We start from the raw sequence: 22,563 nt of genomic DNA, 5'->3' as shown, positions 1-22,563 counted from the left end.
GGATCAGTAAACACTTCTTGTTGAAGTCAATAAGACTTGAAAGTAAATTAGAAAGAAGGGAAGATTCCTTATCTCTACCAAACTGACTGCTGGCTGAGTGCCTTCGCTCTGCCCTTCAGTAAAGCATCAAACTGTCTGAAGGTGCCAGCAGCCTCCAAGTACCCTCAATGCAGGGATGAGAGGTCTCCTATCTTCCCCAAGGCATGCAGAGGAGCCAGGAGCACCCAACACAGAAGCAGGAGCAGATGCTGAAGCAGAGGGTGGCTGATGAGATGGGATGGCGTGTGAGTCTGGCTGGGAGGGAGGGAGGACCTCAGACTCCAGTAGAACAGGAATGCTGCCAACTAGCTGCCTCATCCTTCCCTCCTCATCACCCCCCACATCCTGAACCTGTGGGTTCCTAGCCTCAGAGTTGGTCATCTTTCTGCCCTAGCCAATTTATTTCCTAATCTTGTAGCTTTTATAGAAAAGGCTCTCCTGGAGATGGATGAAGACAGCCTGGGCAGCCACACACATGAGAGGGCTCCCTGCTCATTATTGCCAAGGATGGAAGGCATTCTGTTTACTGGAGGGAAGATGGCTAAGTTGTATCAGGAGATGGGCAATTCCAAAAGACAGAAAGAGCTGTCAAAACTGGGTCCTGGGGGGACCCACACACAGTAAGGAGAGTAGGAAAGGAAAACTAAGTTACCTAAAGAGAAGGGCCTCACTCAACATCCCCAGGCTCTCCTTCACAAGTATGTGGTGAGGATGAAAGACAGCAGCTGAAGAACACAAGCACTGTGTAATGCTTGGGCCTGCAACAATCAATGTATTAAATGGATTCTTAACCCTCTGTCTGTTTCTTTTCTATTTATTTATTTATTTATTCACTTATTTTTGTGGTGCTGGTGATTAAACCAAGGAATTCACACACACTAGGCAAGTGTAACACACTGAATTACATGTACAGTCCTTTTTTTAAAATTTTTTTTATTTTGAGACAGGATCTTAACTAAATTGTCCAGGCTGGCCTTGAACTTGCAATTGTTCTTCCTCAACCTCCTGAGTAACTAGAATTATAGGCGGGTACCACCACACCTGACTCCTTTGCCTGGTTTTGGAGCAACAGCATCCCAATAAAACTCAAGGAGTGTTTGATCACCAGGACAGGAAATGTAAGGAACGGACAATCAATGAACAGCTGCTGGTGACATAAGTGTCAATCTGGAGGCAGTGGCAGATCACCAGCAACATCAGATGCAGACAGCATCAGCTCTGCATCTGCCTCTACTCTTCTGTTGAAGAAAAGAGAACTTAAAGTTACCACGAAGGGAGATTCTTTTCTCTAGCTGTGCTTCCTAACCTACTAAGCACTAGTTCTCAGACCCTCCTCCTGGAATGCGCGTGCGCGCACGCATGAACACACACACACACACACACACACACACACAATTTCTATTATTAGGAGTGTACTTTAAGTAACTAAGCTCAAAGGGCTCCCAAGCAACACAATCTCGGCTGTAAATAATCAAAGCAAGACCATGGAAGGAAACAATGCTCAGAGTCCCAGATCACCACGATCACTGTTACAGAAAGGCAAAGGCTAGAAATTTCATCTGAGTTCAGTTCTTTCAACCAGGACTGGAAGGTAAAGGGTGACTTTTGAACTCAGTACGTGAGGCTCTTTGGAGTTCTGGGTGCCAATCTGGAGGCCAAATCAGATACTTTCCTCAAATAGGGATTAATAGAGCACCAACTTCACTTTATGTGGTACAAAGGCTCAACACCCATGTTTTTCTCATCTATAACACAGAATACTTCCAGTTGGTTTTTTTAGGGTTTTTGGTGGGTAAGAGAGGGCGGTATTGGGGATTTAATCCAGGGGTACTTTACTACTGAGCTATATACCCAGCCCTTTTTATTTTGAGACAGGGTCTTGCTAAATTGCTGGGGTTGGCCTCCAATTTGCAATCCTCCTGCCTTAGCCTCCTGAATCACTGGGATTACAGGCCTGTGCACCGACCCCAGTGAGAATAATAATTCCAACAGCCATTTATCAGAAGGGTTATTAAAGCACTTTACAAAATCAGTATGGTTCTGGACAAATGCTAATTGTTAATATGGATCTCTCCTTACTGGCCTTTCTGTAAGTTTTTATGGCTAAATATAATGCCATGTGGGAAAACAAAGGGGTGGTATTGGGCTTCCCCAAAGTGCAGGATAGACTAGGATTAGGGGTTTGTCAGTTTAAAAACCTGCAAGAACTTTTAACCAAAAAAGAACCAGTCAACATTTGAACACTAGCAGATTAAAGTTATTTAAAAAACCTTGACTGGAGATTTTGGTAAACCATTTCAAGCAGCTGGTTGATACTACCTAAAGAGTACAGAGCCCAGATATAGCTACCCTGAGTATTTGTAGACAAGAGAGGCACAAGAATAGATACAGATGTCATACCAAGATCAACAGGGACCTGTGGGGGAAAGATGGGAAAACCGAATTCTCCAAATGTGACCACTGTAACATTTCCCACCCTAACACTCTTCCAGAGCCTTGTTACTCCCCATTCCTCCCTGACCTTCAGCAGACCTGTGGCCCCCTGGAGTGACAGACTCTGGAGAATAGCTCCTCACCTCTGCAAATGTCCTAGAAGGCTTGCTCTAGAAGTCCAGCTACTCAGGCCACCATGTAGAAGGTAATCTGAAGACTTCACAGAAATAGGTGTGGAGAAAGAGAGGTACCTGAGGAGCTCCAGGTGTCTCAAGCCCCTGACAAACCTCCTCCCAGCAAAGGTGTCAGAGGGAAGCACTATTTGAAGCCCAGCCCTGGACCAGGAACTCCAGGAAAGAGTCCAATAGAAAGCAACTGCTTAGCTCAGCCCAATCAACCCCAGAATTGGAGAGGAGATTGGTATTAAATGCTAAGTCCCTCTTTGGGGCAGTTTGTCATGCAACAATTGATAGTATGAATAATACTGATCTGTGCAAAGCCTCCGAGATCAGGACAGATAAGTCACTTCCATGGGATGAGGAACCAGCTGTTTCAACTGGACACTACGAGATATGAGGTAATCATGTCGGAATAATAGCTGACATTTACTGAATTTTTAACTATGTCAATTTGCATGCATTACTTTTACTTAATTTTCAGAAGAACCCAATGAAAGAAACACTACTTTTTTTCATTTTCTAAAGGGAGAAACATGCTTAGAAGGATTAAATAAGAGGAAACCTAAGTCAATGTAACACAAAAGTCATACTCCTAACAACTTCTGCAACACAGTGGTGAGTATAACCTAAAAGAAGTTACAAAAATACCATAAATTAAGTAATCCGAGTAGGATGGATCTCAGAGATCAAATCTAACTTTCCTACTTTATGACTGATGAACTGGAGGCCAATAAAGGTTAAATAACTTCCTTACAACTGCATCCATTCCTCAACAATAAAAACACAACTAATCCACATAAAAAGGAGGCAAAAGACCTGAACAGACATTTCTCCAAAGAAGATATGTAAACAGCAGTAAACACATAAAGAGATGCACAACGTTTTTGTTTTATTAAGGAAGTGCAAACCAGACCACAAGAGATATCACTTCACACCTACTAGAATGGCTATAATCAAAAAAAGTTAAGAGTTGGGCACACATGCCTGTAGTCTCCGCTTCTCTGGAGGATGATGAAGGGTCATTTGAGGTCAGGAGTTCGATGCCAGTCTGGATAACATACACAGACCCCAACTCAAAAGAAAGACAAAATGACAAAACAGAAGAAAGACAACAAGTATTGTTAATGTGGCTTTGAACATCTGTGTACGCAAACAATTGTACTCAAATGTTCAAAGTCATATTAATAGCCAAAAAGTGGAAACAACCTAAATGTCCATCAACTGATGAATGGATAAACAAAAGATGGTATATCCATACAATGGACCATAAAAGTACTTATACATGCTACTTATATACATGGTTGAATCGTTAAAATATGCTAAGAGGGGCTGGGGATGTGGCTCAAGCAGTAGCGCGCTCGCCTGACAGGCATGCGGCCTGGGTTCGATCCTCAGCACCACATACAAACAAAGATGTTGTGTCCGCCGAAAACTAAAAAAAAAAATAAATATTAAAAAATTCTCTCTCTCTCTCTAAAAAAAAATATGCTAAGAAAGCCAAACATAAAAGACACATATTGCATGATTCCATGTATATGAAATATCCAGGGTAGGCAAACCCATAGAGATAGAATATAGATTTAGTGGTTTTCAGGGGTTTGGGAGAGAGGACAATACAAAGTAACCGTTAGTGGACCCCAAGTTTGTTGGAGAGGTATTTAAAATGTTCTGGAATTAAAAGGTGGTGATGGTTACACAACTTGGAATATACTAAGAAACAATGATATATGAATTATATCTTGATAAAGCTGTTAACTAAAAACTGGTATCCAGTTGAGTGTGGTGGTGCATGCCTATAATCCCAGTGATTTGGGAAGCTGACACAGGAGGATCCATGTTCCAGACCAGGCTCAGCAATTTAGGGAGAGCCTGTCTCAAAATAACAAACAAACAAAAAAGGGCTAGGGGGATGGATGTAGCTCAGTGAGTAAAGTAGCCCTGGGTTTAATCCCCAGTACAAAAACAAAATACAAGTATACATTTTATCAATGAAATATCTATTTCCTGTCCAGTATCAGGCACTACAGTGTACTATACACAAAGACAAGGCCGCTGCACAACTTAAAGATGCCATACTGCTTTGTGGTAAAGCACTAAGTCACTTTGATTCTGAGATTTTATTTTTCCCAACCTCACTGAAACTCACCAGGTCCCAGAGTGCTACTCTTTCCCCATCATTAACCAACCAGGAGACAAAAAGAGTTTTCTTCTTCTTGGAGAGTGAACGCAAACCTCAGGTTCTAAAGGGACCTTGGACAAGGTGATTTTATTAGGAAGTGACAAAAAAACTCAAAAGAGATTTGATTCTTGGCTTACCTGTCTCTTTCCTGGGGGTCACCTTCACTACTGATGAACAAATGGACGTGTAGCTCACTCACAACCGACACATTTTGCCACTGCCCTGCCAGTGGTATAGGAATGTGGAAACCACCCCAGGCTAGGGCTCAGTGGGCACAAATATTTTTCAAATTCCCAACTCCATCATTTTTAGTTTATAGATCTTAGGCAAGTCATTGATGTTCCCACAATCTTGTTTCCCCATCTATAAAACAGGACTGAAAATCCTTGCCCAGTGAGATTATGAACAATAAAAACTACTTTACCAACTACACAGTGTCCTGTAGGAGTAGGAGGAGCCCGTTAGGACCCTGCTCTTATCCTGGTTCAGAGCTCCCATCCTTCTTTCCCAGTCATGTCCTCCCCTACCTAATCCGTTCTGTCCCAGCATCCCAGATATCACATTTGCCCAATGTCCTATTTATATGATGGCTTATATGTGTAAGGGATATTGTCTCAGTGTCCTATTTGTAAGACAATCTATAGCCCTGTTCTTGATAATAATAAAGGATACATAAACTCTAGATTATGAATTCCAACACATTTGATGCATCTGTGTCAATTTCATTAAAATATTCACAGAATTGAAAACTTGGGACTTAATGAGTTAAAAACTGACTTCTCTTGACTCTACTCTTTCCCTGAATCCTGTCATATCTCCCCTCCAGCCTGTCATAGCAGTTGTAAACCAGGTCTTATGCTTTTTTGATCATAACTAATAAGGCTTTATATTTACTTTTTAATCTGTCTTGTTCCGGATAGAACACAAGTTCCAGTGTATTCCTAGTGCCTACAATACTGCCTAATATTTAATAAATGTGCTGAATAAATTTTAAAAATTCCCATAAACCAGACCAACAAATGAGAAGTAGGATTTTTCTTTTTTTTAAACAGTACTAGGGATTGAACCCAGGGATGCTCTACCACTAAGCTACATTCGCAGCCCTTTTTATTTTTTGAGTCAGGGTCTCACTAAGTTGCTCAGATTGGCTTCGAATTTGTGATGCTCCTGACTCAGCCTTCTGGGATTACAGGAATGGGCCACTGCACTTGGCTTGGGAAGTATAGAATCTTGGGAAAGATTTTAAATAAGGGAGTGGTCTCTCCCCACATGTCTTGTTCAGTCATTTCCCAACCTGCTAGATCTCAAGTTCAGAACTAAAGGATGTATATCCAGGCATGAGCAGAAGTGTAGCTAATAGTGCTAGGCTGGGCTGAACTAAGAAAACTATGATTTCTTCTGAGTCTTAATTAAATGGTCTTAAAGCATGAAGTGGTGTTTTAAGAAACTCCCTTGCACAGGAACTCCAGGCTTTGTCCTGTACCTGCCATTAACTCTGACCTATACCAATATCTTGCTCAGACTCACAGTACGAAGAACCTAGGGGGATTTCTGGAAATCATGATAAACAACCCATGATTCACAGGCCAAAAAAAAAAAAAAGCAGAAGAGGGAGAGACTCAAGGTCAGGCACTCTTGAAAACCCCAGCTGTGTGGTCTCTAAACCCAATTTCAAGGGAAGTGACAAAGACCCTAGAATAAGAACCCCAGAGCAGCCTGGGGCTCCTACTGCCACCCCCTGAAGCTAAAGTTGCCAGTGGTGGTGTGGGCTACTGCAAAGGAAGAACAACAGGCCACTCTGTGGAAGTATGCTCAGAAACAAGCTCTCTTAGTACAGGAACCACACTTTTAAGAACTCTTACCAACAACAGTCTAAGAGGAATTAATGATGTTCTAAAGACCCTTCCCATTGCAAAATTCAGAACCTAGGATCAGTTTGGGGAATCATTTAGGAAATTTATTCTCTCATTTAATCCAAAACTGAACCACTAAAATTTTATATATCCTGACACTTACTAGAAGCTTCGATGTTTCCCTAAGATTTACTTTTTGACCTTTTTGGGGGCTTAACTTTGAAATTACAAAAAATTATATGAAAAGAGTTAAGCAAGGTTTCACAGATAAGGAGCCCAGAAATTATGTTTCTGTTACCTTACATTGTTCAATTTATGGGATGTCTACTGTGTAGCAGGCAGGAGATAAAGCATTAAGGATAGAGTTTTAACAATCCACAGAAGAAATTCATAACAAGGAATGGAACCACTGATAACTTAGTATTGGAATAGGCAGTTAACCACAAAAGTTCCATTACAAGAACACAAAAGCTAATTAAGAGCACAGCTATCATGAGGCAGTATCATGAAGAAGTTGTTAAAGATGTTAATTCTTGGGCTGGGGACCTAGCTCAGTTGGTAGAGTGCTTGCCTTGCATGCACTAAAGGCCCTGGGTTCAATCCCCAGCACCACCAAAAAAAAAAATTATATATATATATATTCATATTCTTGGGTTGGGTGCAGTGGCACAGGCCTGTAATTCCAGCAGCTCCCCTGTAATCTCAGTGGCTCGTGAGGCTGAAACAGGAGGATCGCAAGTTCAAAGCCAGCTTCAGCAACAGGGAGGCACTAAGCAACTTCAGGAGACCCTGTCTCTAAACAAAATATAAAATAGGGCTGGGGATGTGGCTCAGTGGTTGAGTGCCCCTGAGTTCAATCCCTAGTATTAAAAAAAGTTAATTCTTGGATCAGGACTTCAATACAAATTTACTGAGTCAGAATTTCAGGGGATAGGGTACAGCAATTTGTATTTTGAAGAGCTTTCCAGTTGATTCTGATATATGCTAAAGATTGAGAACCCTTGACCTACCTTGAAAAAAAAGATCTATCTTGAAAAAAATAAACTCAAGTCATAAGACAGGAACTAGGAGCTGTATTTATTTTTTCCTTCCTTCTGACCAAACTTCATAAAAAAATTGACTAGATTGTCTATTCAGGTTTAGAAACATTCAGACAGGCTGTCTCTCAATCAAGAGGGCTAATCCAGGGGCTGGGGTTATGGCTCAGCAGTAGAGTGCTTGCCTCACACCTGTGAGGCACTGGGTTTGATTCTCACACCACATAAAAATAAATAAACAAAATAAAGGTATTGTATCCATTTACAAAAAAATTAAAAAAAAAAAAAAGGCGGCTAATGCACTTAACAGATCTCCACATGCCAGGGTGTGAGACACTTGAGATTCACTGAGAAGTCATCACATACCATGTCTTATGTATGTACTGTTCCCTCTGCCTGGACTTTCCCTCTCTCCTGCCTGGCTCTCTCTTTTTTTAAATCTCAAATTGAAGGCTCCTTCCTCCAGGAGATCTTCTTTAGTTGTCCCTCCAATGCGCTTTCGACTGATATCACAGTGGTAAAGTTTGGGTGCTGCTACCACATAATTCCTGCTTAATTTTGTCTCCCAACAGAATCACTTCCTGACCTCCTTTTCCCACCGTGACCCACCATAAACTGGTTCCTGCCCTCCCTCCGCCACTGCCCAGAAATCACTGAGGCCATGAACATCCACTTAATTACTAAATGCAGACATCTCTGTCCTTTTTGTCCTTGACTTCTCGGGATTATCTGACACTCCTATATACTCCCTCCCTTCACTTTTGAGATTCCACACTGTCTTGGCTCATTCTGTTTCTCTATCGTTCTCTGCCAGTCTTTCTGTGGGCTCCTTTTCCTCACCAATAAATGTGCTGCCCCTCAGTGTTCTGTCCATCACCCTCTTCTTGTTCTACACCTGCGCTGGACTTATGCTTTGACTGCTCTGTCCAGATGTTGATGACCTGCCAATGTGAACCTCTATCCCACAATGCCCTCTGATTTCCTGACCTGTACCCAGTTGCCTGGATCCCCACAAGTACTTCCATCAACATGTTCAAAAGGGATGCTGACCTGTTGCCCCCACCCCAATCATGTTCCTCCTTTGCAATTCTTTTTCACTAAATACTACTACCCAGTATCCAAAGCCACAAATAAGGGTCATCCTTTTTCCACACTTCCCTCATTCCTTTCTCCCCATATAATCAACCACTTACTCTAATTTCTCATGTTTCTCCATCTCTAAGGTCACTTCTGTAGAAACGCCACATTCTTGTCTTGCCCACAGTCTCCCATCTTCCCTCTCTCTACTCTTTTAATCCAATCTTTACATTATAGCCAGGTGATCATGTTTTTGTAAGAGTTTATCTGACCATGTTACCCTACTTAAAATCTCATGGTGGTCTTGCAATGCCCTCAGGATCAAATCCCAAACTTCTAACACAGAGGACCACATGGTCTTCAAGCCTTGACCCCTACTTATTCTCTAGTTTCATTCAATTAATTGTTCTGTGGTCTCACAATAGATCATATGACTACTTTGAATTCCCATAACACCATGCTCTTTCTTGTCTTCAGCCTTCTTTCTGCAATATTGATCCCTCTGCCTGGACTTTCCCTCTTTCCTGCCTGGCTCTCATTCTTTTATCTCAATTTGAAGGCTCCTTCCTCCAGGAGATCTTCTTTAGCTGTCCCTCCCATGCATTCAACGGATATCACAGGAATAAAGTTTGGGTGCAATCAACTAATTCCTACTTACTCCCAACAGAACCAGAAGCTCCCTGGGAGCATGGTGTATACCAAATTTGCATTGACTCCCAAGCATCACCCTGTCATGTGAAGATTTGTTAAGTGGATCAATCTTCTTATTTGAGGGAAAGCCAGAACGTTCCTAAACCTGAAACCCTGCTTCTGTAAAGGTACTGAAACCCTAGTAGTTTTCCCTGTGTCCCTAGTGTTCTGAGAAGAGGGTCTGTGGTTCTAGCCTCATACAAGGTCCCATTCACACAGCTATTCACTACACTCTCTCTAGTCACCTCCCTGCAGAACAACAGTGGCCTTTCTCTGTGGGAGCAGTCTCTTGGAGGGAAGCTTCTGAGGGCCCTACTCTGGGAAATGAATGGGGCCAGCCTGGGGCAGGCAGGATAATAGCAGGGTGGGCCCTGTGCCCTCAGACCCCCACAGGAAAAGGCAGCCCGGAAACCAAGCCGCCAATGGGGAAATCCCCAGAATTCTGAGGAGCTGAAAGCAACAACCCTACAAGGCTGCTCTGTCCCTGGAAGAAACAGCAAGCGCCCAAGACCAAGCACCCAATGAAGACAAAAGGAGTTCTTGGTTTCAGTTCCTGGCAGCAGTGCCTAGAGCTGCTTTCTTAAAAGCCCTGACCAGGCATGGAGGGCATCAGTAATATCCAGAGTAAGCCACAGCTTAAGGCAGGAGACAGCATACCTGTGTGAAGAGAAGAGCCCGCCTGAAGGAAACTCAGGCAGGAGGACAACTCAGAAAAGTGACGAGACAAGATAGGACAAGAAACAACAGCCAACACAAAACACGTGAAGAATGGGACGGCACCACCATTTACTTGTAACAGTCCACAATGTGCTAGGTAGTATTCTGGAATTTTTATAAAAAATTGTTATACAAATGAAAGAGAATAGAATAGAATTGGCACAGGTATGTACAAACGGAAGGCTGAATAATAAAAACGTGTAGGGTTTGATGGTGTTAACCAGAAAAGGTTTCCTTGAAGGAAAATGAGACTGGCGGGGTTGGGGGGAAGCAGAGAATACTGACACAAAGGTGGGGAAGGAGTGATGTGGGCCCAGAAGGCAGGTTAGTCTCGGTGGAGGAGGATGGTAGGAAACAGCAATAGGACCTGACATTAGTGAGGCTGTAGGCTGAACTGAAGAAAATCAGAAACCATGAAAGTCATGAATCCCAAGCTGGGGATCTGGGGCTAGAAAGGAAAGCCACTGTAGGTTTCAAGCAAAACAGGATGTGCCTGGGCTGAGATCTTAGGCACCTAATTTTTAACTACTGTTCTGTGTTTGTTCATTAGGTTCCCAGAGCCTGGCTGTCAGTTCTCAGCTGAGAAGCAGCACAGGACTGCGGGTAACCCAAGCATGGGTCTTTCAGTGACAGCTGAGGAGAGTTCAGGCCAATCTGGGGTCCCTGCCAAACCAAATGCCTTAACAACACTCACCATATGTTTGGCACTATAGAATTCACAAAATGTTTTTACACAAATCATCCTGGTCACACAGCTAGTTAGTGGCTGAGTGGAGGCTCACACAATGATATCTTATACTACTAGGATAGTTTTTTTCCCTTTTGTGATACTGGTGATTGAACCAGGGGCTCTCTACCATTGAGCTATATCTTCAGTGCTTTGTATTTTTTAAACTTTGAGGCAGTGTCTAAGTTGCCCAGGCTGGCCTCAAAATTGTGATCCTCCTGCCTTAGCCTCCTGGCTTACTAGATTGGTTTCTACGTCCCTAGAGTTTGGTAGGATAAATCAAGATTCACCAAATACATACTAATCTCCTCAAACTGTGATCCAATTTCCTAAGAATCTCCTGGAATGACTCTCCTTTCCCTCTCTGCACTGAAGAACTCTAAAGCTCTGTGGTGGAAACAGCCTAACCTAAGAGTCTCTATGAGATAAGTAGTACTTAATGCACCATATTCAGTGAATTGCTGGGTATCGGTGGGAGACAAAGTGACTGTAACGAAGGTCCTAGTCTGTCAACAGCACTACCCTTCTCTAGTCCACAAGTCTCAAAAACTGTGGGAATCAAATGTAATTTGGTTCTAACATATCTTACTGATTCTCCTACCAAAATGTCTCCTGAATCCTGCCTTTCCTCTTTGGTCCCATCATAACCACTCTGATCCAGAATCTTCATCTTTTGCTACAAAAACTCCTGGATGGCCTTCCTGACCCTGTGCTTTTTCAGCCCATCTATCAACATCACAATTCTGTCCTTAAACACTGTTTCCTATTACCATATAATACGTGAACTATCACTGACTCCCTTTTCTCCACCACGTAAATAAAGTCGGTACACCTTTATTCTCTATCCTGCCCACTTGTCAACCTAATTTCTCTCTGTCTGCAAAGACCAACAATCTCACCATAAGCAGGCCACACCATGCTTGTTCTACCCCAGAAGCTTTCCTCATGCCTTCTGCCCCTTCCACCAAACAATTTCTAACTACCCCTCCCTTGGCTACTCTTATCGGCATCAATCTTCCACTCTTCTCTAAAGGTACCTTTCTGGTATAAATAAAGATTTAGCAATTATGGGGTTTTTGTTTGTTTGTTTGTTTGTTTTTTACTGTTTTGTGTCGTTTCATTAATAACCCTTCCCAAGAATGTATGCTCCACATTCTTGAATATTATCTACCAGAACACCAAGAACTGAGCCGAGCCTGGAGCCCTTTGATAAATATTTGCAGTCCAATCAAGTGACTGCCAAGTGCCACCGATCTTAGGTTACCACTTGGAAGGCTGCTAGATTGGTTCCCTATGTGATCTGAGGCCAGGCCATGACCTTGACTATAGATCCCACCATACCATTCTGTAGGAGTTGTTCCAAAAATACTGAAGAGAAAGAAACAAGGGCAGGGAATCAAGATGCTGAAATGAGCCTGGCGTAGTGGTGCACGCCTGTAATCCCAGTGGCTTGGGAGAAAGAGGCAGGAGGATTGCGAGTTCAAGGCCAGCCTTAGCAATGGTGAGGAACTTAGCAACTCAGAGAGACTCTGTCTCTAAATAAAATACAAAATAGGGCTATAGGGCTGGGGATGTGGCTCAGTGGTTGAGTGCCCCTGAGTTCAATCCCTAGTATCAAAAAAAAAGGGGGGGGGGGGCCTGGGGTTGTGGCTCAGTGGTAACGCGCTTGTTTAGCATGTGTGACGCACTGGGTTCGATTCTCAGCACCATATACAAATAAATAAAGGTCCATCAACTACTAAAAAATATTTTAAAAAAAGAAAAGAAAGAAAAAAAAGATGCTGAAATGACATTATTCCAATTTTTTAAAATATATTTTTTAGTTGTTGATAGACCCTTATTTTATTTATTTATATGTGGTGCTGAGAATCGAACCTAATACCTCACACATGCCAGGCAAGTACACTACCACTGAGCACAGCCCAGCCCACATTATTCCAATTTTTTCAAAGCCCCTTTCTCATACATTTTTTTTTGCTTCTTTTTTAAAATTTTTTTATTTATATATGACAGCAGAATGCATTACAATTCTTATCACACATATAGAGCACAAGTTTTCATATCTCTGGTTGTATACACAGTATATTCACACCAATTCGTGTCTTCATACCTGTACTTTGGAAAATAATGATCATCACATTCCACCATCATTAATAATCCCATGCCCCATTCCTTCCCCCTCTAACCCCTCTGCCCTATCCTTTTCTCATACATTTATATGTTAGTTTGCTGTTCTTTAATGAGAGGAAAATCTCGAAGAAGTCAACAAAGAGAGCAATACTAATGACTTTAGGGTCCCCACTGAAGTCAGAAGTAAGACAATAAATTGGCTTTAAATTGTAGCAAAGGGCTGGGGTTGGTAGCACACTCCTATAATCTCAGTTCACACAGTGGGTTGGGGCACCTGAGGTAGGAGATTCACAATCATGTTCAAGACCAGCCTTTGCAATTTAGATCATCTTAATATATATATATTTTTAAAATATGGACTTGGGATGTAGCTCAGTGGTAGAGTACGAGACTCTGGGTTCAATCCCCAGAGTCTGTTTAAAAATAAAACGAGGTCGGGGATATGACTCAGTTGGTAGAGTGCTTGCCTTGCATGCATAAGGCCCTGGGTTCAATCCCCAGCACCACCACCAAAAAAAATAATAATAATAAATAAATAAATAAATAAATAAATAAAACGGAAAAAAACATGTAGGAAAAGTCTAGTATCCAAAAGGACTTAGAACTGTTGAACTCACAGAACCACCTTCCATTGAGACACAAAAAATGGGAGAGACCTCAACCTGTTTTTACTAGCTCAAGACACACCCTATAGTTGATGCAGCTGCACCTGCCTATAATTCCAGCTACTTGGGAGGCTGAGGCAGGAGGATTGCAAGTTTGAGCCAGCCTGAGCAACTTGGTGAGATCCTGTGTTAAACAAAATAAAATGGGCTGAGGATGTAGCTCAGTGGTAGAACATCCCTGGGTTCACTCCCCAGAACCAAAAACAAACAACAACAACAAAACAAAACAAAAACAACCCACACCCTATTTAGAATCAACTAGGTAATTCCTTGAGATCCTACCAGACTCCTGCCATTTTCCCTCTCAAACCTATCCAATTGTTTTAGCACTATAAACCTGGGTGTTCTTCTAGACCTAAAAAATACCTTCCGAATCCTGCTCCAATTCTGTTAGGAGCCACAGACTTCCCAGTCACCCACCCCCCAGCCCGCAGGCCAAGTTTCCACACCCCTATTCTTCCAGTTTCCTCTTCCTTTCATCAGGCAGCTGTCGCCCTGGTCTTCTCAAACTTTCATTTTCTCTGGTTTTCAGGAAGGCCAGATAATGATTCCAGGAAAAGTGTCCTGGCTCACCAAAAGGACACAAGCATTCTGTTTTCAGAGGCTCAAAAAACGCAAGAACTAGAAAGAAACAAACCGTAGAGCCTGGCTAGCCCCACTCACTCATTTTTTGAGAGAAGAAAACTCCAATCAGAACAGGTAAGCAACTTTCCAAGGTCATTTATGTAGTCGGCCCCAGCATACTGACTTGTTAACTCAATGCCAGAATTCTTCCTCAAACTCCAAACTTCCTCTCACAGGAACTCTAACATGGCTTTTCAGGAGTCTTTCTCTTTGACCAGAATTAGCAACTTCTTTAGTCTTGCTTACCCCAAAGGGCGAGGAAGTGACCTTGGGAGCCACTTGCAGGTTTATGCTTGGAGCCTTTCTCAAGATAGTCACTGAGAAAAGAAGGAAGAATGCACAAGCCACTGGGAAGTTTCCAAGCCATGTAATAAATCTTCCAATTAGGTTTTAAAAACAATAAACGAATAAAGTGGATTTTTCTATGAAGATGTGAAGTAGATTCAGTCAATACAGATTAAAACAACTCATCTTATGATTTACAGAATTTAAAGTTACCAAAACCTTTTCACATACATCAAAATCCTAGATCTTTAAGACAGTGAGGAACACTATCCAAACTCCAGCATTTCCAGACTCTTTTCCCAGGTTATATGCTTCTAGAACCCCTTTGTCTATCCACTAATTTGGGCACAAGCTATGTGAAATCTTTTTTATTTTCGATAACCTACAGTCATTTTTGTTTTTTGTCTATGTTTCTAAACTGGGGAAAGGGGCTCTGCCTGACAGTACTCTTTGAAAAAGCTTTACAAATGCATCAAAGAGTGCTTTATGAACAATGTTTTTGAGTATCTGAAGTTAAGCTTAGCCTGCTCCTGCTCATAATGGTGATTAATCACCAAATGTTTCATCTGAAAATCCCCTCTCATCTCACACCCCTAGATTGGAACAAGGGTACATTTTGGAAAAGACTCAGCACTTCAGGGGACTTACTATTTGTAGATCTAGATCCCTATCACTGTTCTGGGAGGCCAATCTTCCAAACTAGGTAGAAGTTCAGCTAAATGCCTGGGGATTTATTGGTTCCATAGCTCAATAAAGACCAAAATCCCAGATGGGAAGAGATCTCTGACAGGGAACAATTGGTGGGTCTGGGTTTACTTTGAATTTGGAAAATCATATGATTCCACAACAAGAAATGGCCAGAGATAATAAAACAAATCCTTTCTGGGGCTAGGAGTATTGCTCAGTGATACACCACAGGCCTAGCATGTGTGAAGTCCTGGGTTCACCAGCACCACAGAAAGAAAAAAAGAAAGTAAACAAAAAAATCTTCCACCCTCATCACTGAACAGACATCTAAGTGAGTCAAGGTAGAGAAAGTCTTGCCCATTCATCAAAATTCCTGGGAAGGAGTCAATAACCTTCCTTTTTTCACATCTTCTAGTATCACCCAACCATGACCACTGGTTCCTTGTTCTAATCCTGTGCATTTTTGCAATAATAAAGCCTATTCACTCTGCTTAAACTCTGCAAATGGAGAGATCTCTTCATCACCCTTAATTTGTTTGGGGCCACTTAGCTCAAGAAGTAGCGCATGAAGCTAAATCAAATCCATGAGTTCACCATCTAAATTTTAAATAGAATTTTACAGTTTAGAAAGCAACTGGAAATATATTATCTCACTGGACTGATTCCCTTCAACAGTCCAATGAGAAGATTCAATAAACATTATAATCCTCACATGCATACTGTATAAAGTGTGAGCTGGGTGCAGTGGAGCAGGTCTGTAATCCCAACTGCTTGGGAGGCAAGTTTGAGGCCAGGCTGGGCAACTTGTAGCAAGACTCTGTCTCAAAATAAATAAAAAGGGCTGAGGATGAAACTCAGTGGTAGTACACTTGCCTAGTAGTAGAATCCAAGGTTCAGTACCCAGCACCATAGGAGAGAAAAAAAAAAAAGTGTTTGCGGAACTTGAAAATACTTTATATAATGAGCTACCATGGCTTTACACAGGAGGAAGATAGCAGAGGTCATGACTTGCCCAAGGTCACATAGTTTAAGGGGAAAGCCAGGGCTCAAACCAAGAACTAACTTTTGGTGTAATGCTCTCTGGTTTGGTCCTCACATGAGCTAACTTTTTGCAAAGAAAAGCTGTTTCATGGAAGCAAACTCCTAACCCATTTGGCCATCTCAAAAAAACGTTTGCCAAGGGGAACAAGGCAAACAGATATAGATGGCTAAGCAAAACTCATCATCATTCCTATAAAATAATTCAGTATTATAAGCTCTGACTGTAATATCAAACATGTTTTTAGAAACTCCTGAAAAGAACATATAGTAAGGGCAATAACTGAAAGGGACAAAAACTGAAAGAAACACAAATAATTACACGATAGCTCATCTCTCAGTAATAACTTATTAACACTAAAAGATGAAGATTAATTGCAAAACTTTTTTTTCCCTATGGAGCCAGCAGTCACTACCCAACAGAAAGAAGGCAGGTAAAAGACTGCTAAATAAATATTCCAGTCTTTGTTACTATAAGTCACAATCTATCTCCAAATACATGGTCCTCCAGCATATGGCTTATCTTCAAGAAATACACATCACCTAGGAAACCTTCTCTAATTGACTTTTTGACTATATCTGAAATTAACACATGAAATATTGCAAACAACCTGAAATGGAAGAATTCACACTTACTGATATGTTCTCTGTGAGCAAGAACTGTATGCTTTCATTTTCTAAAACACACCAACAGCATCTTACACAAGACTCTACACAACAAACTGATAAACTAAGAGAGAACAGAACCCAACTCCATAATCTGCATCACTTCCTTCCAATCAGTGCTCCAGAGTGGTATAGACTGAGTTATTTAGAATTCATAGGGTCTAGGACTGGGGTTGTGGCTCAGTGGCAGAGCACCTGCTTAGCATGTGTGAGGCCCTGGGTTCGATCCTCAGCACCACATAAAAATAAATAAATAAAATAAAGGGTATTGTGTCTAACTAAAAAAAAATCTTAAAAAAAAAATTCATAGGGTCTAGAGCCTGGGATGTCAAAAGGTCCAATGAAACAAAACTAAAATGGAACAAGATCCAATGCAGCCAGCTGGAGATTACAAGAAGGGGACCTGGGGAAGAGAATCTGGCAGGGGTGGAGGCAAGGAAAGCCCTGCCCATGGGAGAAAATGGTACTTTAACTATAGAAATTACAGGTATGAAGAGCAAGGAAATACCCTAACTGTTAAACAGTACCTTCCTCTATTGCTCTAGAAGGCAAAACAGTGCCTCACACATTCTACAGGGTATCTACAAACCTAGTCAGACAGGATGAGGCAATGAAAAGAACCAGGGATTCAGAATCACAAGACGTAGCTTAGAGTTCAGATTCTGCCACAAGTCAGGCAAAACGGTACAGGGCAAGCCAGGAATCCTCTTTGGGCTTCAGTTTCCCCTTCTACAAGATAGGAATAAGGCCTTCTGATTTGTCTGTCACAGAACATTGTGAGGCTCAAATGAGACATTCTATGAAAGCACTCAGGAAACCATAACATACTGAACAGAGCCTGAGATCTGCAGCTGTGAAGATTTACAGACTCCCAGAGGGGGAGGCTCATATCAACCCAGGAACCTCACTGCCTCTCCTTACACTCCTCAACACCTGGATTTCCATCTTCTCACATCCCTGAATTCACAGAAATAGATTACCATTCAAATCTTAAAAAGACAAGTGCATTGATTCCCAACTCCAAGAGGATGAAAAGGGAAGAAGGGCAGCCTTGCAAACCAGTGCCCCTCCTTGCCTTGCCATGCCATGCCTCAGTTATCCCTTTCCCAGGGTCAAAGTACAAAGAGACCAACAGAAAGGGAAGGAGGTCTGAACCAGCCATAAATGCTTTGTGGTTGTTTGCCTCCTCCTCACCACAGCAAAGTCAGTTCCCTGTCTGGGGACTGCTGAATGATTCTAAACTGGACTCTAAAGCAACACAGAGATTAGTGTTTGGGAGAGAGAGATTATATGCATTCTAGGCCACATTCCACAGTCAAAAGGAAATTATTATTAGCATGGATAACCAAAGGTTAACTGAACATGGAGAGAACAATTGCTCCCTCGCAAATATTCTTCCCTATCTCTCCAATGATGTTTTCCAGGTCCAGTCCTTTCATTTGCTTGTTTAGTCCTCCAACCACCCATCTATTTGGTTAGGACATATGTACCACCCCTAAGAACACCCCACCCAACCCACGCAAGATTCTCAAGGGAAAAATCAGAGGTGGGTGGGAGGGAAAAGGCAGACACCTTACAAAGTTGTACCAAATCTTTGGAAGAAGGAATTACAACCCCAGTGTAATATTAATAGTGTCAGAGGATGCGGTGTTGACTCTTGAGGGGGAGGTATATCATGTGCTCTAAAATTTGAGGGCCAGAGCCTCTGCCCATGAGGCCTAAGAGGCTCAAAACAACTCGTTCTGGTTCTAAGCAGAGGGAAGGCCCATTTTTCAGTCAAGCTTATTGAGAACGGCTTGGAAGATTAAACTTCAAGCATCAGCTATTGACAAGTCTCAATTTAAACTCTAAGCCTGTAGGAGAGAAAATTCTAATGTGACCTAAGCAACCAAGGGACACATCAGCCACTGGTAACAATCCAGACCTGTATGATTTTTGTAAATGGTGTTTCTATCCCATCATTTGAGCCAAGGACATCCTCCTCATTCTAGAAATGCGATCCAACCCATCCCCAAACCCCACTATTCCATACCAAACAGCCTGGCCTTCCGCCCCTGCCAGAGCCCCTCCCCCAGCAACTCCAACACCTAACACCAGTCCCCATCCACCATGACCAGGCTTGCTCCTGCCTCCTACCCCCTAGAGGCTGGCAAGTTGGGGACCCAAATTCAGCCTCCAACCTGGCAAAAATCGTAACCCACTGAAAGCATGTCCTCCTTCTTTCATCCTCTTAGCTTCATTGCTTACTGCTTGCTTATATTAGAAAGACACTGAACCAGGAGGTGTTTTTGACCACAGACACACATACATAATCACACAGGCTGACGGTCCCCAGAGACCAATGCCCCTATCCCACCAATTCCCACAGCACACCCAAATCTTTTTTTTTTTTCTTTAATAATCCTTTACCAAAATGCAACACCCTCCCCTCCCAATCTTTCCTTTAATAAGTGTTGAAAAATCCAAACTTACCTGTCTAAACTCTGGGGCAACCTTACACTCATGGTTTCTCAGTTTCTCCAAGGTTCCGTTCCAGAATCCTGTCGCTTCAGTGTCTTGATCAAGACTGAATCCCTTGCAATTTCTGAGAAAGGTAAGAAGAGGGCCTCCCAACTTGAAGATGGAATCCTTTTTATTCCAGTTCTCAGGATCCTGGTAACTGAAGCTCCATCCTACTTCTACCGGTGAACATGGTCTCCTTTCTTAGACCCTTTTCCCCTCCCCCCCCTTAAAAATAAAAAGAAAGAAAGAAAAAAGAGGAAAACTATGACCTTCTTAGAAACCAAAATCCCAACCACAAATCTCTTCAAGGTTAGCACTTTGGGCTAAAAAATGAATCACAGAAAGAATGTGCCTTCAAAATATCAGTCTGAACTGCAAAACACAGATAAAACCATCCTTTTAATCCAGTTTTCCCAGCTGTCCTTCTGTTGGCAAGGGAGCCTCAAGCTCCAAAGGGGGAAAAAAGATTATTCTCTGGTCTCCAATGCTTAAAATGACAACGGCAGATATATTCGAGGGAGGAAAAAACAGAGGAATAAATCCGAAATGGCACTTGAAAAAAAATCTTCCAGCTGATTTGCGCAGTAAAAAATAAAATAAATAAAACCATACAATAGTATGTACACAACAGCACTCCTTCCACATCCAGTGCGACCCTGGGAACCAAAATCTGTAGATTTTCTTTTAAAAAAAGAAAAGAAAAAAGCTTTTACATCGATGGTTTTGAAATTCTGAAAGGAACCAATCGCACCAAAAAAAAAAAAAAAAAATCACAGAACACCTGAAATGCAATGGTTTTCACCTTAAAAATGGTAGCACTGACCACCAACCGGAGAGAATCCCCGAAATTATCCTCTCCCCGTCTCCTTTGAACTTGCAGGTTCCTCCACCTACCCCAGCCCGACGCTCAGACCCAGCCTCGCTCGGCCTTTTTCTGAGACAATTTCCTGAGTTAGTTCTGCTGTTTGGCTGCTCCACATCCAGGCTCCGAAAATTCCTCTCGCCTCAGCCTCCGCGGAACAGGGCTCCGGCTCCTCGCGTCCCCCCTTCTCCCTCCTCCGTCGCCGGCTCAGAAAAACTGCCCCCAGACCATCCTCGGTCTGGACCTGCGACTGTGGATGGCGTCCGGAGGGGTCCCTCCTCCACACCGGCTCCGGGCAACCCCGTCTCCTCCGCGCTCGGCCTCTCGGCTCCCTCTCGCCCCTCGCCGGCTCCCGCGGGCACTAGCCCACCGCGCCCCGCGCTGGACCGCCGGCCGGGCCTGGGCTCCCGGCCCCGCTCGCCCGCTCGCCCCACGCCGGGCGCCGCGCTCCGGCCTCCGCGGCAGCTCGGGACTCGGGCTCGGCCGCGGGCTGGGAAGGCGGCGGCAGGCCGGCGAGAGCAGGCGAGAGCGGGCGTCCGGATCCCGGCGTCGCGGCCGCGCTCGCCTCCTTCCGGGCCCCTTCCCCCTCGGCTCGCCGCTCGCTCGGGCGCAGGCCCGGCCGGCCGCCCCCTCCCCGCGCTCGGCTCCCTCCTCCTCCGCCGCGAGCCTTTCTCCTTCCCTCGCTCCAGCGGGGGCGGGGCCGCAGGCTCCTCCTCCTCGCCGCGCTGCCCGTCGCCCTTTCCCTCACGCCGCCGCGGCCGCGGCCGAGGCGGGGGCGGGGAGCTGACCGCACTACGCCTTCTCGCGGCCGCGGCCGCCGCCCCCGCCTGAGTCCGGGCCTGGCGGCGCGTCCCGCCGCCCGCGACCCCTCGCCGCCGCTCCTCGCGTGGTCCCCTCCTCCGCCCCGCAGCCGCTGGCCCTGCCCCTCGGTGCGGCCTAGCTGTGCCCGGCGCGGCCGGATCCGCGGTGTGGCCCCGCGCGGCCGGCAGGCGACCCCGGTCCGACCCCGCCCGGCCCCGCGCGGCGCCGCCCCTTCGGCTGCCGCGTCCCCTTTCCCCGACTTAGGCTCCGGGAACCCGACCTTTGTCTCCTACCCCGTCCCTCCCGCCTCGGTGCCCGCGCGGGGCCGCCCTCCCCAGCCCCCCTCCCCAGCCCCCGGCTTTACCCTGCGGCCCCCAGCATCACCTCCAGTCTCCTCTCCGCTCGCCTCCTCACCGCCTCGCTTCTGATGTTTTTAAAGAATTTGTCGCGGGCCCCCTTCTTGGTTCTCAGAAGCACCTTTTAGCGGTTGACCCCGTTTCTGTGGCCCTTTCCGCCTCTACCCCCCACCCACCCCCGACTTGGAGGGAAGACCCTTCCCTGTTGCCCCTGGGATTCGCTTGGGTATCTTAGTTTGAACTCGGTGGAAAAAGGCTTTCCTGGACAGTTCTATTCTCATAACCCCCTTCTCATGGAATCACAGTTTCTGAATTGTCCCAAGTAACGTGACGTTAGTCAGATGGTCTGGCGCATTATGTTTAAAAATAAAAAAGGAACTTGTTCGTTAGGACTGTCGGGTGAACTTTGTCTTTTTTTGCCTAGATAAAACTCTTGGCAGTCACTGATGTGTTTGCATATGTGCTCTCTCTCCCACACTACCTGGGTGTTCTTAGGAACATGTGGATATGTAAATTTACCTACTCACCTCCTCAGCTCCAAGTGCCCAGCCCGTGTTAGATGCGGTGAGTATGCAAATAGCAAGGGGGCAAAGAAGCCAACGAACAGCAATTAAGGATCTGCTGCAACTAGGAGCATTCCTTGAATTATACCAGGTTGGCAAATAAAAGGACTTTGCTACAGTTTGCATCTTAAATGTCCCCCAAAGGCAATGGGTTACAGGCTTGAACCCCAACTTGGGGCTGTTGGGAGGCGGTGGGAACCAATGGGAGATCTTCAGGTCATCAGGGTTGTATGGCAAAAGGAACTGTGAGATACTGGACTCTTTCTTTTGCTCCCTAGCCATGTGGTAAGTAGTTTTGCTCTGCTATGTGCTTCTGCCACCATGTGCTGCCTTGCCACAGGTTGGAAGCAATGAGGCCAACCTGTGATCATGGACTGAAACCTCCCAAACTGTAAGCTAAAACAACCCTTTTCTCTTTATAACTTGATTAGCTCAACTGTTTATTAGAGTGAC

At 44.1% G+C, this 22,563-nt stretch overlaps 1 protein-coding gene across 10 annotated transcripts in view; it reads right to left on the bottom strand.

The window, feature by feature from the left end:
- Arhgef11 (Rho guanine nucleotide exchange factor 11) overlaps positions 1–20,670 on the bottom strand; it is a 111,133-nt gene extending 90,463 nt beyond the window's left edge. For all 10 annotated transcript variants that reach the window (XM_058571868.1, XM_058571873.1, XM_058571871.1 and 7 more), the window contains exon 1: positions 19,499–20,670. In XM_058571868.1, the coding sequence (XP_058427851.1) occupies positions 19,499–19,530 (32 nt within the window). In that variant the 5' untranslated portion in view covers positions 19,531–20,670. The remainder of the gene's footprint in view (positions 1–19,498) is intronic.
- Between the last annotated feature and the right edge of the window lie 1,893 nt (positions 20,671–22,563).

The sequence above is a fragment of the Marmota monax genome, unplaced genomic scaffold (assembly GCF_021218885.2).
Source record: "Marmota monax isolate L192 unplaced genomic scaffold, Marmota_monax_Labrador192_F-V1.1 WCK01_AAM20220418_F8-fsc00108, whole genome shotgun sequence".
Taxonomy (NCBI): Eukaryota; Metazoa; Chordata; class Mammalia; order Rodentia; family Sciuridae; genus Marmota; species Marmota monax.
Note: the sequence above shows the minus strand (reverse complement) of the source record. Positions and strands in the feature narration are given on the sequence as shown.